At 40.7% G+C, this 19,013-nt stretch overlaps 5 protein-coding genes across 5 annotated transcripts; all 5 read left to right on the top strand.

Annotated features, from left to right (window-relative positions):
- Positions 1-3,271: 3,271 nt before the first annotated feature.
- Positions 3,272-3,601, top strand: GCK72_008771 (uncharacterized protein; the record flags this gene model as incomplete). The annotated part of the gene is made up of 1 exon (XM_053727036.1): positions 3,272-3,601. One exon carries the CDS (start codon positions 3,272-3,274, stop codon positions 3,599-3,601), a length of 330 nt encoding a protein of 109 aa, XP_053586613.1.
- Positions 3,602-4,565: 964 nt separating this feature from the next.
- GCK72_008770 (uncharacterized protein) lies at positions 4,566-6,724 on the top strand (the record flags this gene model as incomplete). Its single annotated transcript, XM_053727035.1, has 5 exons — positions 4,566-4,609; positions 4,659-4,719; positions 4,968-5,550; positions 6,248-6,350; positions 6,532-6,724. The coding sequence occupies 5 exons, from the start codon at positions 4,566-4,568 to the stop codon at positions 6,722-6,724; spliced, it is 984 nt and encodes a 327-aa protein (XP_053586612.1).
- Positions 6,725-7,060: 336 nt separating this feature from the next.
- On the top strand, positions 7,061-11,781 carry GCK72_008769 (uncharacterized protein; the record flags this gene model as incomplete). Its single annotated transcript, XM_053727034.1, has 6 exons — positions 7,061-7,234; positions 8,017-8,466; positions 8,977-9,285; positions 9,333-9,412; positions 10,407-10,605; positions 11,434-11,781. The coding sequence occupies 6 exons, from the start codon at positions 7,061-7,063 to the stop codon at positions 11,779-11,781; spliced, it is 1,560 nt and encodes a 519-aa protein (XP_053586611.1).
- Positions 11,782-15,283: 3,502 nt separating this feature from the next.
- GCK72_008768 (uncharacterized protein) lies at positions 15,284-15,613 on the top strand (the record flags this gene model as incomplete). The annotated part of the gene is made up of 1 exon (XM_053727033.1): positions 15,284-15,613. One exon carries the CDS (start codon positions 15,284-15,286, stop codon positions 15,611-15,613), a length of 330 nt encoding a protein of 109 aa, XP_053586610.1.
- A 965-nt stretch (positions 15,614-16,578) lies between these two features.
- GCK72_008767 (uncharacterized protein) lies at positions 16,579-18,738 on the top strand (the record flags this gene model as incomplete). The annotated part of the gene is made up of 5 exons (XM_053727032.1): positions 16,579-16,622; positions 16,672-16,732; positions 16,982-17,564; positions 18,262-18,364; positions 18,546-18,738. 5 exons carry the CDS (start codon positions 16,579-16,581, stop codon positions 18,736-18,738), a joined length of 984 nt encoding a protein of 327 aa, XP_053586609.1.
- Between the last annotated feature and the right edge of the window lie 275 nt (positions 18,739-19,013).

Raw genomic sequence — 19,013 nt, 5'->3', positions numbered from 1 at the left:
TTTTCCTGTGGCTCCTCCTCCTCCTCCTCCTCCTCCTCCTCATCTCTGACATTCTCAACCGGTCCTGCTGGGACATCGACGATCGGTGCTGTTGAGGGCTCGTCAAGCGGCTGAGGTGGCCGATCCGCGACACCAGCATTTGCCAGGATATGATTGATGATAGCCGCTTGTCTTCCGACCCCGGCGACGACTGCTGCTGATATCCAGAAGTAGATAATCGACGCTGCTGTTGTCACGACGGTCGGTGCTGCTGAGGGCTCGACAATCGACGAAGCTGGAGTCTCGACGATCGGTTGACGTGGTCGATCCGCGACGTAACCTGCCTGAAATGGAAAGTTGGGTTGTGTTGAATACATGTACGAAGTTCAGTTTAGCTTTTTAGCTTTTGAGTGAGTACTGACTTTTAGCTTTTGAGTACTGGCCCTTTTTGAGAGTTACAACTTGAAATGACTCGCTTACCGTGCAAAATATTGAAATTTTCGAGCAATTTTCATTATCTAGGGAGTACCCATACAGAATGTTGTTAACTACAAAAATAAACTTTTACTTTTGATCTACAAAGCACAGTTTCCCCGATACTCCAATGACTCCAAACTTTTATTAAAAATGTCGATCAAACATACAGCTTCATTTTTGTAGTTGATAACTTTTCTCTACGAGTACTCCCTTGAAAGTTACAGTCAATTTCCCATAGTGAATCTAAATGGGAAAGATCCAGGGAGAAGTATTAAAACTCCCCAGGGAAAGCTCGTATAAAGAAGTTGCTCTACAAACTTTGGCACCAATACGTGACGCCGTGACTCTTTCTCGAAATTTGCCATTTTCAGTGAACCAGCTTTTACTGAGATAAGAGCACCTTGCCGTGTCCTTGCCCAACCCGAATACCCCGAGACAAAAAAACTGACCACTTGATTCATAGGTTTGTTGATCGCTGAATCGAAGGAACCGACAAGATCCGAGTTTTGTGTGTCCTCCTGCATCCAGTAAGCGTAAAGACCTTCTGTTGGGTCATGAGATCGGTCTTCGTCAAACATCAACAAAAAGACTGTTCCGTCTAAGCATTGTTTGAGTTTTAGGAACTTTGCATCTCCTGGCGCACACTCTAGCCCTGGGTCCTCTTTGCCAGTCAATAAATTCATCCAGCAAACGAGACGGATGCCGTCTTTTCGTTGTTTTACATAAAGAAGGCCTGGGGTGGAATCCGGATAGACGGTGTACTGTTGATTGTTGATGTGTTTCAACACGCACTTTCCCATTCTAGCTTTGATTATGCACTTCGGCTTTGGAGTATGAAGCGGTTGGTCAGTAATCGAAGCTGGCGTCTCGACGATCGGTTGAGGTGCTCTATCTGCAACACCTGCATTCTCCACTGCCTGTTGGATGAACACCGTGTGTTTTGTGGCTTTATCGACAATTTCTGCGGCTAACTGGTCGACGTTGATCGGGTCTGGTCTTCTTGGGATTTGGTGTGGGAAGTTCTCGCGGGGTGGCTGTGGAACGAGTCGAGGCGCTGGCTCAGATGGACCTGCCTCGTCGACGGATGGAGATGGTGTCGATTCTTCAGAGAGTCGGTGGAGTCTCGCCGAGGCTCGTTCGCGTTCCTGGAATGAAAGAAGAGTTGAAGTGCAAAGAAGAGAGAAATGGACACTAGGATATTTGAACCTGTCTTAGAAGTCAAACTACGTATCTTTATTGATACAATACTGGTCTACAGTTCCCAAATTACAATTCTATCTTTTGAAGCATGTCACCCTGCGTTTGGTCGTTCCAGAACGTCTATTTTTGTAGAGTATATAGATGATCAACCCTAAAGCTTCATTTTTGTAGTTCACAGCTTTTTTGTAAGATCTCATCTTAGAGATTCATAGTCAATCAACTACCATTACAGCACAAATTTGTAAGATTACATCAAATCGCTGTAACCTTCTAGAAATGAGACGCGCAAAAATGTTGTCAACTACAAAAACTGAAGTTTTAAATTTTATCAAAATTTGACATTCTGGAATTACCAGATAAACCGTGAAACACTCTCAAATTCAGGCGTTTTCATTTGAAAACTGTTAGTATCGCGATGGGAGAAAACGTGCCGAGCTATAACCCTATAGACAGTGCCCGGACAAAAAAGTGTTCAACTACAAAAGTGAAGATCCAGTTGTGATCTACGTACCCGATAAAAATTGATATTCTGGGAACATACTAAGTGAGAAACATCAGTTATATATAGCTGCGACTATAAATCTTCTGACCAAGTCATCAAAATAACGACTCACTGTAAACATTGTCACACTATACTAGGCTGGTGTCTGTATAACATAATTAGTTTTTCAGAAAAGAAATTATAGACCTCTGACTCTCTAATCTAGGAATGTTAGACCTCGAAACTTGTTCTAAACATCTTTCACCGATATTGAGCATTTCCTATACAGACTAGTATATGAACTTCGATTTTCCAAGATGTTTTTATCACGCTTAAGCTTCGTATCGTCTTCAACAAGACAGTGATAACTAGGGGTCGATACTCAGCGAATTTGATTAAGCTCGTTCTACCAACAAGCAGTTTGACTAGGCTTCCTCAAGATCCCATGAGTGTTAGATTTATCTATTAGCAGCCCACGCCTTCTTACAACTGCGCCCCACCGCAAACGAGAGAGTATCTGCGAAAGACACAGAATTTCTTTCTGGCGCGAAACAGATTTTCACCATTTTTGATCTATTTTTACATATTTTCTCTTGGAAATTGACAAATTTTCAATTAAAACTTGTGAAAATAGATCAAAAATGTTGAAATTTTGTTTTGCGCCAGAAAAAAAAACTCTGCGTCTCTCGCTCTCTCGTTAGCAATGGGGCGCAATTGTAAGAAGGGGTGGGCTGCTAATACATACAATGCAAAAATTGACATTCTGGGATCTAGCATATGGGCTCATCTCGGGTACCGCAATCTTGATGTTTCGATTTCCCAAGGTATTTTTATCAAGCATAAGCTACGTATCGTCGTCAACAAGACAGTGATAACTAGGGGTCGATACTCAGCGAATTTGATTAAGCTCGTTCTATCTACAAGCAGTTTGACTTGGCTTCCCCAAGATCCCATGAGTGTCAGATCTACCTAGCTTCATCCCGCTAACACCTCACTTTCCCAATTCCCAGAATCCCAGCTCACCTCCGCTAAAAGCGTAGCCGGTTGGCCTTCTATTACTCGACGAATTGCTTCCACAGTATTCCTATCCGTTTGAGTCTCCTGCAGCCAGAATACGTAGAGAACTCCTTTCCGATGTCTTTCCGGATCCTCGAAGTGCTTCACGAGATACTTCCACACTCCATCCGGCTCCCGAACTTGAGTGAGCTCGAATTGATCCGTGTTACCGGAAATATCCAATTCGACTTTACCGGTGGCTTGATTCGTCCAACAGAAGTTTGGAGGCACTCCCTCCTCGACCTTGACGGCGAGAATCCCTTGTTCTGGATGCCGATTCACGATGGGTTGATTTGGATTCGCATCGTTCTTCTCACAATTACATCGTCCCATTTTGATTCTACGGATGTATTTCACCGGTGCCGTTTCCGGATTTTCGACTTCAGACATTTTTGTGAGCGATTCTGAAATTCTTAGATTGGGCAGCGAAATAAGCAAAAAAACGTTTAAAAAAACTTGAGAAATGAACAGTGTGTGCTTTCGAAATTTTTATTTCGAAAAATTCAGATTTCGAAAGATCTTTCGAAAGATTTTTCGAAAAAATTTCGAAAAATTTTTCGAAAATTCTTTCGAAATTGCTTCGAAAGCACACACTGCTTCGGAGGTGACGAAGTCGTCGTTTTTTTTCTGAAATTATTGAAAAAATTATTGAAAAATTATCGTATAACGCGAGCTAAAATGAGCTCTCCAAAGTTGAATTTTTCTTTTGAAATAGAAATTTTCCCGCTTAGTACAGTACTTTTTGTCAAGTCGTGGTGAGACCCAGGGTCTACCGTGTAGCATGTTCCTTTAAGTTGCGTGCGCCTTTAAATTTTAATAATTGTTTCATTTTTTTCTTCTCCAATTTCCAGTGTTTTTACACCTATTTTCTCATTTTTTCTTTAATAAAAGTAATCCGATACATCAAACCGACAAAGGGCTGTAAATGTAATGTGTGAAAACCGCTATAAATCACCGGGGTGGGCTCGCGCATGTCACAAACAAGTTTTGTGTGTTTTACACTTTGTTTCGAGTATATTTCAAGGTTTTCAGATGTAAAAACTTCAATTCTTCCAAATTTTCAGACGAAACCTGACCAGAATCTTCATCTTTGCCGATTTTTCCGTACTGATTCTCAAAAACTCAATTTTGTCTGTCCAATTGCAAATATTCAACGTTTCTTGTCATTTTTCACATTTTAAAACCTAAAAATAGACTTTCGACCCAGAAAATCAATCAAAATGGGCGGGTTCTAACCAACTTCTGTCTGGTAGCCTCCAAGCTCCGCCCCCTCTCTCGTCTCACTCTCATTCAAATCCCTCTCATTTCATTCGAGATGTTCTTTCGCTTCTCCTCAATATTTCTTCATTCAGGCGTCTATCGGATTCCGAGAATGTCGGATTCCGGGCGGTTAGAGGATCCGAATCCCGATGCAAGGTGAGAGAATTTGAATTTTGACTGCGGAATGAATTTTTAAAAATTTCAGTGCAAGCAGCTCGAACACCACTACCACTACGACTTCGGAAGAGGAGAGACTCGTGAAAAATGTTAGAATTATTATTTTTTAATGAGAAAAATGAATATTTGGGCCGAAATGCTTCTATTCTGTAAATTTCTCTCCGAAATTTTGCTTTTTTCAAAAAACATTTAAAAAAAAATTTTTATCAAGAAACACGGTAACACTGGTTTAAAGCTCACGATTTCTGTATATTTACCTAATTTTGTCCAAAAAATGCCCAAAATTTTAATTATTTTTGCATCCAAAAATTTTGGACAAAAAATCTTCAAATTTCAGGCTCAATGTGCGAAAAAGGAGTTGGAAGCGTACTACAAAAACCAAAACGAAATACTGGATCACTACAAACAAGACAGCGAACAGATAGAAGCGACACGGCGGACACGTATACGTCTTCGTAGTTCCACGGCCGTTTCCGGTGATTCATCAGCAGAATCTGACGTCGAGAATCAACAAGAAGCGTTACGGAGAGCCTCCACAATCTCCATGAAATCATCGAAAGATTCTCTGCTTCTTCGTCACGAAGACGCTCAGAACGAGGAGTTGAAACTGGCAAAAGCGGCCGCCCGTCTTGCGAATATCACTCTTTTCGTGAATTTAGTTTTGATGATTGCCAAGATTGTGGCCTCTTATCTCTCCGGATCCATGTCTATCATCTCTTCTATGGTGGATTCCGTCGTTGATTTGACATCTGGAGCCGTGTTATCGATTAGTTCCAGAATGATTCGGAAACGTGATCCGTATCAATATCCACGTGGAAGGACTCGTGTTGAGCCACTTTCATTGATTTTGATCAGTGTTATTATGGGAATGGCTAGTGTTCAATTGATCATCTCATCGGTTACACGGATTCATGATGCTGGTAGGTTCTGTGGACATCCGGATAGACAGACATAAGGAAATCAGAGAATTTTTGATAGGAAAAACCAAAAAATTTATCAAATATAGGTGAAAATTCAGTTTTCTGGAACTAAAACACTATTTTCATGTGGTTTTTCCCTTATTTTTAGTTTTAAAAAGTTATCAGGAGCCCACCCCCTCTTACAACCGCGCCCCACCGCAAACGAGAGAGTACCGGCGAGAGACGCAGAGTTTTTCTCGCGCCGACACAGATTTTCACAGTTTTTGACCTATTTTTGCTGTTTTTCATAAAAATTTACAAAAAACTTCTGGAAAATAGCGAAAATGGGTCAAAAACTGAGAATTTGTGTTGGCGCGAAAAAAAACTCTGCGTCTCTCGCAGATACTCTCTCATTTGCAGTGGAGCGCAATTGTTATAAAAATGTTCGGCTAATAAGAAATATATTTTCACGCTATGAGCCGAAAAATAGCTTCTGCAATACGAAAATAGAGATTTACTTTCGAAAATCCTGATTTTCAGCCTATTTTTGCACGAAAACTCGAATTTTTCACAAAATTTTTGTTAAAAAGACGAAATTCCTTTGAAATATTATTAAAAAATCAACTTTTTCCTCGATTTTTCGATCTAAAATTTCCGGAAAATCAAACTTAAACCATCCAGGCATCTAAAAACCGCCTGAAAATCTCAATTTTTCCAGCAGCCGATGGCCAAAAAGACGAGATGAACGTGAGCTGGCCAACGATTGGAATTATGGGATCGACGATCGCCGTGAAGCTCACTCTCTTCTTCGTCTGTCAGAAGTATGTTCGCTCTAATCGCAATGTCTCTGTGAAGTTCTCGTGGACAATTCACACTTTCAATCATCCGAATTTTTAAATTTAAATTTAAAAAAATGACGCGTTAAAAGCGCGACAGCCTCTACATTCACAGTCCATCAGTAGAGCATACTTCTTCCTCTCCCACACTAATTGATAATTCCAGATACAAATCCAACTCATCCATCAAAGTGCTCTCTTTGGACAACCGCAACGACTGTATCTCAATCACAATGGCCTTGGCTTGTGCCTGGCTCGCCTACTACTACGGTGCCAAACCGGGTGAATCCAACACGGGCGTCTCACTCCTCGGACTCTGCCCATCCGCCGGTTGTGACCTGTACTATCTGCACTGCTAATGCAAAATCATAATCGTGCGCTGTCATTGCAAAATACCGCAAATTTCAAAAGTGGGCGGATTTTGAATTCAGGCAAAATCAAATGGGTAGATGGAAGGACGAGAATTCCAGTTTTTGATTTCTAGGCTAACTTTAAAATTTCTCTATCTTTTCCCTGATTTTAGATTGAGAATTCGAACATTTTCAGTCAAAAATAGAACAAGCTTCCAAAGTTTCTCCCCACCCAATTCTCATCCTCCTCTTTTCCAGAATTCCCGCCTCATCAATGGATCAATCCTATGGAAGAAATGGACAGTTCCAGACTACAGGATACGATTCAACCTGTTCGTCTACTCGATGAAAAACCCCGATGAGTTTATGAATGGAGCGATTCCGGAAGTTTCTGGCTCCGGACCGTACGTTTTCGATAAGAAATTGGAGAATCGTGTCGTGTCGGCGGAGAATGGAACCTGTGAAATATCAGAGATTCTTAGTCGTATTTCTTCAATGAGCAGGAGTCGTGTCAGACGTGTATTCTAGGGAATCGGATATGGGTGCCAAATATGATTTATCAGGTAAGTGGGAAGGAGAGGACATCAGGACGAACAGAAAGACAGAGAGAGATTCGAAAAACGCCAGAATTTTTCAGGGTTTTGTGTTTTTTTTTCTAGATTAATCAATTTAAAAAAGTGAAAATTCAGAATTCTCGAATTCGGCCTTCTAAACTTAACATTTTGGAATCTGAAGCAGATTTAAGGATCCAGAACCTTTTATTCAACGCTTTGATGACGAGATTCAGAAGACCGGAATCAAGGACTCTCAATTTTTGGATCGGGGATTCCCAGAGAATTTCAACCTCAAACAGCTGAATTCGAGAATTAGAAATCTTGAAAATCCGGCGATTTGATAAAAATTTGGCATCCAGACATTCGGACAGACATACAGATTAAACTTGATCAAATTTAAGTCCATAAACCACAAAAATCCAATTATGTAGACATCCAGAAACCCGGATGTACAGATAGACTTTCGGGATTTGAAACTTCTTTCAAATTTTCAAATTTTTGAAAGTTGGATGCCTGTAGAAGATTCAGAATTATTAATATTTCGAAATTTTGACGTGGGATTGAGAAGCTCAGATTCTGGATTCTGAAAGTTGGAATTCGGTGTTTAGTACGTAGAATTTGAACCTTAAACAGCCCAATCCGTGAATCTGAAATCTTGAGTACCCGGCGCTCTGAAGATGAAGAAGTTCGGACATCCGGACATACTGGAACCCATTAAAACAAAAAAAAGTTTCCATCATTTTCCAGAAATTCGTTGAAGCCGCCTCCACCGAGGGAATGAAAGCAGCCGCAACGACTCTCCTCTCTCAGACGGCATTCCTCGAAGTGGAAGTCGAAGAGCTCCTTTTCGAGGGATACAAGGATCCATTTCTCGACAAAGTTTGCGAAATTCCATTCATGAATTTCGTGTGTGAAGCTATTCTCGACGTACCCGAACGAATCGGCCTATTCTTTGAAGCCAATAATACTGCCAGTAAAATGTACGAAATCGACGATGGAACCCGTGATCCGACGAATTTGGGAAAAATTCTGAAGTATGACGAGGAGCCGTTGTTAGACGAGACATGGTGGAGTACTGAAGAGTCACTCAAGATTCGAGGCACCGACGGATCACTTTTCCATCCGTTTTTGTCGAAAAACGAAAAGTTGTATGTGTACGTCGCCGAGTTGTGTCGATCGATTTGGTTGGAATTCAAGGTAAAAATTGTGTGGAAAACGCGGCGAAGGCGCACCAGATTATTCAGAACTTGTGGAAAATTGTAGACAAAAAAATTTGTGAAAAACACGGATTTTCAGTCCGAAAACACTAAAAATTCGAATGTTTCATTTTGGGTTTCTAGGCCAAATCTCGTCACCGTTGGCCTAGAAAGCCAAACTGTAAAAGGTCGGCCACCCCTGACCATTATGGAATTTGGACCGTTTTTCAAGCTGAAAATTTTCGTTTTTCCATAGTTGTCAAGGCCCGGCCCGGGAAATTGGCGCCAAAGTTCAAAATTCAAATTTTTTCGCGAAAAAGTCAAAGTTTCAACTATCATTCAGAATTGGAACAAATTCTCAGAAATCAACTAAAATAGTCACATTTTCGATCAAAAATTGAAAAAATTCAAAAAAAAAAAGGTTTTTTTCATTTTTTCTGTCCATCTCTAGTGTTCTAGTAGAAACACGGACATCCGGACACACAGACACAATTTCTCATTTATTTTCCAGGAAGAAGTCGAATATCGAGGTCTCAAGGCCTATCGTTACGTCGTCCCGCCAGAAGTCTTCGACGTGACGTATCCTGGAAATGAGGGTTACTGTAACCCATCTGACAAACAATTCTTCTCATCACAAAACGATTCTGTTGGATGCCTTCCCAAGGGTCTTCTGGAAATCTCGAAATGTCAAAAAAGTCAGCCTCCGATTACTATTTCCTTGCCAAACTTCTTGTACGCACCATCGGAAGTGAGGGAATCAGTGAAAGGATTGAATGGAACTGACGATATTCGAGACTCGATTGTGGTTGATATTGAGCCGGTAAGCACTGAAAAAAAGGATAGTCTAGAAACTTTTTTAATTTTCAGCGAGTCGGCGCGGTGCTCTACGCTCGTCGTGTCTCTCAAGTGAACATTGAAATGTGGAAGGGCAAGAATTTGACGTTCCCGTGAGTTGGGACAAACAGACAGACAGACAGACAAAATTTAGAGGTGGAAAATGGATTCTGAAGTCAACCATTAGAATTCAGGGGTGGAGATTCATAATCTTAGATAAAGGATTCAGAATGTAGTTGTGCGATTTAGACAAATTTGACTTTTCGAGCTTTAGGATTCAGAATTTCGATGTCAACAATGAGATTTTAGGGTTGGAGATTCAGAAGCCTAGATAAAGGATTCAGAAGTCGGGAATCTGAACTTCTGACTATCAGAATTTTGACGTTTGAAACGGATTCAGGGGTTTCGTACTTCAAAATCCTGATATGAGATTCAGAGTTTCGAATTGTGGAATCAGAGTTAGTAGCTTTAAAATCATAACTCTTAAGTTCAGAATAAGTATTCTGAACTGTTAATGTAGAAATTTGAATCTCAAAAAGTCGAATTTCAAAATCTGAAATCTTGAACATCCGGTGCTTTGATGTAGATTCAGATTCCCCAAAAACTCAGACATCTGGACATCCAGACACACAGACAAATAATAAAATCAATAAACTCATGTTCAGAATCCAAGACAAAATATCTGAAATGTTCATGAAAATCTAGTTCTGTAGACATCTGGAAACGCGTACATACAGACAGAAATTTAGGATTTAGAATTCTGATATTAGAAACAGATTCAGGAAAAAAATTCATACTTCAACATTTTGACGTGGGATTCATAATCCCAGAATTCTGAATTCTACATCAAGATTCAGAATTCGGAATAGAATTTTATCATGAAAAATCCAAATTTGAGAATCTGAAATTTTTGTTTTTGGCGCGCCTCCCCGACAGTTGAAGATTTAGATTTCCAGAAGCTCGGACATCAGGACTCACAGACAGACATTATTTCATCAAATTCTCATAAAAATCCCGCTCTGAGGACATCCAGAAATCGCGACACACAGACAGAGGCAGATAACATTCCAAAATGTCATCCCCTTCTAATCCCCTTATTCATTTCAGTGTGAATTTGAAAAAGATGAAATCCGCACTGATCCCCGTCATCATTCTCCACGAGACATCTGAAATCGACGATGATTCTCTGGAAACAATTCGATCACAACTGTATGAGACTGAATCGATTGCCTACACTTCATGTAATATTATGATGATTATTGGAGCAATTGTCCTGCTGCTCGGTTTCTTGTTTTTAGCGTTTTCGGTGAGTTTGGTGGCCGAAATTGGGATTTCTAGGCCACATTATTTGCAGCTCGGACTATTCGACTCACTCCTCGGCCGCCGACCGAAACGATCCGATGGCTTATCTCCCGAACCCCTCCCACCGTATATCCCGAAGGGAGAACCCAACGGATTCCACCATAATCATGCATACATGTGATTTTGCTGAAATTTTATGAAATCCAATTTTTTTTTGAAAATATGGTATGTACTATAGCTTTACTCCCCCCACTTCTCACAGTTCCTTTGACATATGCCCACCCCCCATCCCAGTTCCCCCCTCATACTGATTTGTTCAATTCATATTGCATACGGGTTTTTGTTAATCTTTGATTCATGTAATTCTTGTTAATTGATTTTGTAAATAGTGATTTTTACTACTGACACAGTAAAGAGAATGCGTAGTTTGTGATATATAAATATGTGAATCACAATAAAATTTGGTGTTGCTTTTAAGAGTTTTTTTGACGGATTTTCGGGAATTTCAGTGTTTTTTTAGCTTAAGTTTGAGAAAATGCGCTCTACCGAACTTCACTTGTAAAACTGTAAGTTTCTCATTTTTCCGTGTTATTTTTTCGAGCTCGGTGGAGCGAAGTTGCAAACCTTCAGCAAAAGTTTGAAAGGCTGAGCAACTGCGCTTCAATCCAGTTGAGAAATTTTTTCTTTTTCTCATCCTAATTTTGTCACAAGAAAATTTCATGAAAACCTCTCTGAAACATTGGAAATTGGCCCAATACTAACCCCTACCGTAACCTGAATAGTCACATGTACACTCTCCACCCATTCCCTCTTAAAACTCAAATCATTTCAGTACCAAGAAGAGCACGAGAAGAAGCTGAGAAAGTGTCTCTACGTCTCCCGTTGCAAAAGTTTGAAAGGATTCCGACGGGATCTCACTTGGAGACATCCACACGATGTGGAAGACGAACTGGAGACATATCATCTGGACGAGTTCGATGGGTTCATGAAGATGCTTCGGAAGAAAGAAAGAGTCATTTCGAGTCTGGAAGAACAGTACTTTCCAGGAGTCATCACATGCTATCCAGAGGATATCGCAGAGTTCTTTGAGAAAAGATGGAAGAGAATCAAGAAATCTTTTGTTTCTGCTAAGAATAATATCTGTAATTGCTTTAAGCGTAGCCCTGCAATCAATCAATAAACATTCCATTTAAATTTGACAGTTTACTTCAAAAAATAGGTGAGGTTCAGGAGGTCAAATTGAAAATAATTGAAAACAATTGATTCTTGGAACACTTGACAAAATAAAACACATATTGAAATCACTCCTAATCGTTTCGACGATTGCGTTTAGTAGTAGGCTCATCTGGACTGTGACCTCTTTTTCCTCCCGGACTGGCTGCTCTCGCCAACGGTTTCACCGTTTTCCTGTGGCTCCTCCTCCTCCTCCTCCTCCTCCTCCTCCTCCTCCTCATCTCTGACATTCTCAACCGGTCCTGCTGGGACATCGACGATCGGTGCTGTTGAGGGCTCGTCAAGCGGCTGAGGTGGCCGATCCGCGACACCAGCATTTGCCAGGATATGATTGATGATAGCCGCTTGTCTTCCGACCCCGGCGACGACTGCTGCTGATATCCAGAAGTAGATAATCGACGCTGCTGTTGTCACGACGGTCGGTGCTGCTGAGGGCTCGACAATCGACGAAGCTGGAGTCTCGACGATCGGTTGACGTGGTCGATCCGCGACGTAACCTGCCTGAAATGGAAAGTTGGGTTGTGTTGAATACATGTACGAAGTTCAGTTTAGCTTTTTAGCTTTTGAGTGAGTACTGACTTTTAGCTTTTGAGTACTGGCCCTTTTTGAGAGTTACAACTTGAAATGACTCGCTTACCGTGCAAAATATTGAAATTTTCGAGCAATTTTCATTATCTAGGGAGTACCCATACAGAATGTTGTTAACTAAAAAAATAAACTTTTACTTTTGATCTACAAAGCACAGTTTCCCCGATACTCCAATGACTCCAAACTTTTATTAAAAATGTCGATCAAACATACAGCTTCATTTTTGTAGTTGATAACTTTTCTCTACGAGTACTCCCTTGAAAGTTACAGTCAATTTCCCATAGTGAATCTAAATGGGAAAGATCCAGGGAGAAGTATTAAAACTCCCCAGGGAAAGCTCGTATAAAGAAGTTGCTCTACAAACTTTGGCACCAATACGTGACGCCGTGACTCTTTCTCGAAATTTGCCATTTTCAGTGAACCAGCTTTTACTGAGATAAGAGCACCTTGCCGTGTCCTTGCCCAACCCGAATACCCCGAGACAAAAAAACTGACCACTTGATTCATAGGTTTGTTGATCGCTGAATCGAAGGAACCGACAAGATCCGAGTTTTGTGTGTCCTCCTGCATCCAGTAAGCGTAAAGACCTTCTGTTGGGTCATGAGATCGGTCTTCGTCAAACATCAACAAAAAGACTGTTCCGTCTAAGCATTGTTTGAGTTTTAGGAACTTTGCATCTCCTGGCGCACACTCTAGCCCTGGGTCCTCTTTGCCAGTCAATAAATTCATCCAGCAAACGAGACGGATGCCGTCTTTTCGTTGTTTTACATAAAGAAGGCCTGGGGTGGAATCCGGATAGACGGTGTACTGTTGATTGTTGATGTGTTTCAACACGCACTTTCCCATTCTAGCTTTGATTATGCACTTCGGCTTTGGAGTATGAAGCGGTTGGTCAGTAATCGAAGCTGGCGTCTCGACGATCGGTTGAGGTGCTCTATCTGCAACACCTGCATTCTCCACTGCCTGTTGGATGAACACCGTGTGTTTTGTGGCTTTATCGACAATTTCTGCGGCTAACTGGTCGACGTTGATCGGGTCTGGTCTTCTTGGGATTTGGTGTGGGAAGTTCTCGCGGGGTGGCTGTGGAACGAGTCGAGGCGCTGGCTCAGATGGACCTGCCTCGTCGACGGATGGAGATGGTGTCGATTCTTCAGAGAGTCGGTGGAGTCTCGCCGAGGCTCGTTCGCGTTCCTGGAATGAAAGAAGAGTTGAAGTGCAAAGAAGAGAGAAATGGACACTAGGATATTTGAACCTGTCTTAGAAGTCAAACTACGTATCTTTATTGATACAATACTGGTCTACAGTTCCCAAATTACAATTCTATCTTTTGAAGCATGTCACCCTGCGTTTGGTCGTTCCAGAACGTCTATTTTTGTAGAGTATGTAGATGATCAACCCTAAAGCTTCATTTTTGTAGTTCACAGCTTTTTTGTAAGATCTCATCTTAGAGATTCATAGTCAATCAACTACCATTACAGCACAAATTTGTAAGATTACATCAAATCGCTGTAACCTTCTAGAAATGAGACGCGCAAAAATGTTGTCAACTACAAAAACTGAAGTTTTAAATTTTATCAAAATTTGACATTCTGGAATTACCAGATAAACCGTGAAACACTCTCAAATTCAGGCGTTTTCATTTGAAAACTGTTAGTATCGCGATGGGAGAAAACGTGCCGAGCTATAACCCTATAGACAGTGCCCGGACAAAAAAGTGTTCAACTACAAAAGTGAAGATCCAGTTGTGATCTACGTACCCGATAAAAATTGATATTCTGGGAACATACTAAGTGAGAAACATCAGTTATATATAGCTGCGACTATAAATCTTCTGACCAAGTCATCAAAATAACGACTCACTGTAAACATTGTCACACTATACTAGGCTGGTGTCTGTATAACATAATTAGTTTTTCAGAAAAGAAATTATAGACCTCTGACTCTCTAATCTAGGAATGTTAGACCTCGAAACTTGTTCTAAACATCTTTCACCGATATTGAGCATTTCCTATACAGACTAGTATATGAACTTCGATTTTCCAAGATGTTTTTATCACGCTTAAGCTTCGTATCGTCTTCAACAAGACAGTGATAACTAGGGGTCGATACTCAGCGAATTTGATTAAGCTCGTTCTACCAACAAGCAGTTTGACTAGGCTTCCTCAAGATCCCATGAGTGTTAGATTTATCTATTAGCAGCCCACGCCTTCTTACAACTGCGCCCCACCGCAAACGAGAGAGTATCTGCGAAAGACACAGAATTTCTTTCTGGCGCGAAACAGATTTTCACCATTTTTGATCTATTTTTACATATTTTCTCTTGGAAATTGACAAATTTTCAATTAAAACTTGTGAAAATAGATCAAAAATGTTGAAATTTTGTTTTGCGCCAGAAAAAAAAACTCTGCGTCTCTCGCTCTCTCGTTAGCAATGGGGCGCAATTGTAAGAAGGGGTGGGCTGCTAATACATACAATGCAAAAATTGACATTCTGGGATCTAGCATATGGGCTCATCTCGGGTACCGCAATCTTGATGTTTCGATTTCCCAAGGTATTTTTATCAAGCATAAGCTACGTATCGTCGTCAACAAGACAGTGATAACTAGGGGTCGATACTCAGCGAATTTGATTAAGCTCGTTCTATCTACAAGCAGTTTGACTTGGCTTCCCCAAGATCCCATGAGTGTCAGATCTACCTAGCTTCATCCCGCTAACACCTCACTTTCCCAATTCCCAGAATCCCAGCTCACCTCCGCTAAAAGCGTAGCCGGTTGGCCTTCTATTACTCGACGAATTGCTTCCACAGTATTCCTATCCGTTTGAGTCTCCTGCAGCCAGAATACGTAGAGAACTCCTTTCCGATGTCTTTCCGGATCCTCGAAGTGCTTCACGAGATACTTCCACACTCCATCCGGCTCCCGAACTTGAGTGAGCTCGAATTGATCCGTGTTACCGGAAATATCCAATTCGACTTTACCGGTGGCTTGATTCGTCCAACAGAAGTTTGGAGGCACTCCCTCCTCGACCTTGACGGCGAGAATCCCTTGTTCTGGATGCCGATTCACGATGGGTTGATTTGGATTCGCATCGTTCTTCTCACAATTACATCGTCCCATTTTGATTCTACGGATGTATTTCACCGGTGCCGTTTCCGGATTTTCGACTTCAGACATTTTTGTGAGCGATTCTGAAATTCTTAGATTGGGCAGCGAAATAAGCAAAAAAAACGTTTAAAAAAACTTGAGAAATGAACAGTGTGTGCTTTCGAAATTTTTATTTCGAAAAATTCAGATTTCGAAAGATCTTTCGAAAGATTTTTCGAAAAAATTTCGAAAAATTTTTCGAAAATTCTTTCGAAATTGCTTCGAAAGCACACACTGCTTCGGAGGTGACGAAGTCGTCGTTTTTTTTCTGAAATTATTGAAAAAATTATTGAAAAATTATCGTATAACGCGAGCTAAAATGAGCTCTCCAAAGTTGAATTTTTCTTTTGAAATAGAAATTTTCCCGCTTAGTACAGTACTTTTTGTCAAGTCGTGGTGAGACCCAGGGTCTACCGTGTAGCATGTTCCTTTAAGTTGCGTGCGCCTTTAAATTTTAATAATTGTTTCATTTTTTTCTTCTCCAATTTCCAGTGTTTTTACACCTATTTTCTCATTTTTTCTTTAATAAAAGTAATCCGATACATCAAACCGACAAAGGGCTGTAAATGTAATGTGTGAAAACCGCTATAAATCACCGGGGTGGGCTCGCGCATGTCACAAACAAGTTTTGTGTGTTTTACACTTTGTTTCGAGTATATTTCAAGGTTTTCAGATGTAAAAACTTCAATTCTTCCAAATTTTCAGACGAAACCTGACCAGAATCTTCATCTTTGCCGATTTTTCCGTACTGATTCTCAAAAACTCAATTTTGTCTGTCCAATTGCAAATATTCAACGTTTCTTGTCATTTTTCACATTTTAAAACCTAAAAATAGACTTTCGACCCAGAAAATCAATCAAAATGGGCGGGTTCTAACCAACTTCTGTCTGGTAGCCTCCAAGCTCCGCCCCCTCTCTCGTCTCACTCTCATTCAAATCCCTCTCATTTCATTCGAGATGTTCTTTCGCTTCTCCTCAATATTTCTTCATTCAGGCGTCTATCGGATTCCGAGAATGTCGGATTCCGGGCGGTTAGAGGATCCGAATCCCGATGCAAGGTGAGAGAATTTGAATTTTGACTGCGGAATGAATTTTTAAAAATTTCAGTGCAAGCAGCTCGAACACCACTACCACTACGACTTCGGAAGAGGAGAGACTCGTGAAAAATGTTAGAATTATTATTTTTTAATGAGAAAAATGAATATTTGGGCCGAAATGCTTCTATTCTGTAAATTTCTCTCCGAAATTTTGCTTTTTTCAAAAAACATTTTAAAAAAAAATTTTTATCAAGAAACACGGTAACACTGGTTTAAAGCTCACGATTTCTGTATATTTACCTAATTTTGTCCAAAAAATGCCCAAAATTTTAATTATTTTTGCATCCAAAAATTTTGGACAAAAAATCTTCAAATTTCAGGCTCAATGTGCGAAAAAGGAGTTGGAAGCGTACTACAAAAACCAAAACGAAATACTGGATCACTACAAACAAGACAGCGAACAGATAGAAGCGACACGGCGGACACGTATACGTCTTCGTAGTTCCACGGCCGTTTCCGGTGATTCATCAGCAGAATCTGACGTCGAGAATCAACAAGAAGCGTTACGGAGAGCCTCCACAATCTCCATGAAATCATCGAAAGATTCTCTGCTTCTTCGTCACGAAGACGCTCAGAACGAGGAGTTGAAACTGGCAAAAGCGGCCGCCCGTCTTGCGAATATCACTCTTTTCGTGAATTTAGTTTTGATGATTGCCAAGATTGTGGCCTCTTATCTCTCCGGATCCATGTCTATCATCTCTTCTATGGTGGATTCCGTCGTTGATTTGACATCTGGAGCCGTGTTATCGATTAGTTCCAGAATGATTCGGAAACGTGATCCGTATCAATATCCACGTGGAAGGACTCGTGTTGAGCCACTTTCATTGATTTTGATCAGTGTTATTATGGGAATGGCTAGTGTTCAATTGATCATCTCATCGGTTACACGGATTCATGATGCTGGTAGGTTCTGTGGACATCCGGATAGACAGACATAAGGAAATCAGAGAATTTTTGATAGGAAAAACCAAAAAATTTATCAAATATAGGTGAAAATTCAGTTTTCTGGAACTAAAACACTATTTTCATGTGGTTTTTCCCTTATTTTTAGTTTTAAAAAGTTATCAGGAGCCCACCCCCTCTTACAACCGCGCCCCACCGCAAACGAGAGAGTACCGGCGAGAGACGCAGAGTTTTTCTCGCGCCGACACAGATTTTCACAGTTTTTGACCTATTTTTGCTGTTTTTCATAAAAATTTACAAAAAACTTCTGGAAAATAGCGAAAATGGGTCAAAAACTGAGAATTTGTGTTGGCGCGAAAAAAAACTCTGCGTCTCTCGCAGATACTCTCTCATTTGCAGTGGAGCGCAATTGTTATAAAAATGTTCGGCTAATAAGAAATATATTTTCACGCTATGAGCCGAAAAATAGCTTCTGCAATACGAAAATAGAGATTTACTTTCGAAAATCCTGATTTTCAGCCTATTTTTGCACGAAAACTCGAATTTTTCACAAAATTTTTGTTAAAAAGACGAAATTCCTTTGAAATATTATTAAAAAATCAACTTTTTCCTCGATTTTTCGATCTAAAATTTCCGGAAAATCAAACTTAAACCATCCAGGCATCTAAAAACCGCCTGAAAATCTCAATTTTTCCAGCAGCCGATGGCCAAAAAGACGAGATGAACGTGAGCTGGCCAACGATTGGAATTATGGGATCGACGATCGCCGTGAAGCTCACTCTCTTCTTCGTCTGTCAGAAGTATGTTCGCTCTAATCGCAATGTCTCTGTGAAGTTCTCGTGGACAATTCACACTTTCAATCATCCGAATTTTTAAATTTAAATTTAAAAAAATGACGCGTTAAAAGCGCGACAGCCTCTACATTCACAGTCCATCAGTAGAGCATACTTCTTCCTCTCCCACACTAATTGATAATTCCAGATACAAATCCAACTCATCCATCAAAGTGCTCTCTTTGGACAACCGCAACGACTGTATCTCAATCACAATGGCCTTGGCTTGTGCCTGGCTCGCCTACTACTACGGTGCCAAACCGGGTGAATCCAACACGGGCGTCTCACTCCTCGGACTCTGCCCATCCGCCGGTTGTGACCTGTACTATCTGCACTGCTAATGCAAAATCATAATCGTGCGCTGTCATTGCAAAATACCGCAAATTTCAAAAGTGGGCGGATTTTGAATTCAGGCAAAATCAAATGGGTAGATGGAAGGACGAGAATTCCAGTTTTTGATTTCTAGGCTAACTTTAAAATTTCTCTATCTTTTCCCTGATTTTAGATTGAGAATTCGAACATTTTCAGTCAAAAATAGAACAAGCTTCCAAAGTTTCTCCCCACCCAATTCTCATCCTCCTCTTTTCCAGAATTCCCGCCTCATCAATGGATCAAT

The sequence above is a fragment of the Caenorhabditis remanei genome, chromosome III (genome assembly GCF_010183535.1).
Source record: "Caenorhabditis remanei strain PX506 chromosome III, whole genome shotgun sequence".
NCBI lineage: Eukaryota > Metazoa > Nematoda > Chromadorea > Rhabditida > Rhabditidae > Caenorhabditis > Caenorhabditis remanei.
Note: the sequence above shows the minus strand (reverse complement) of the source record. Positions and strands in the feature narration are given on the sequence as shown.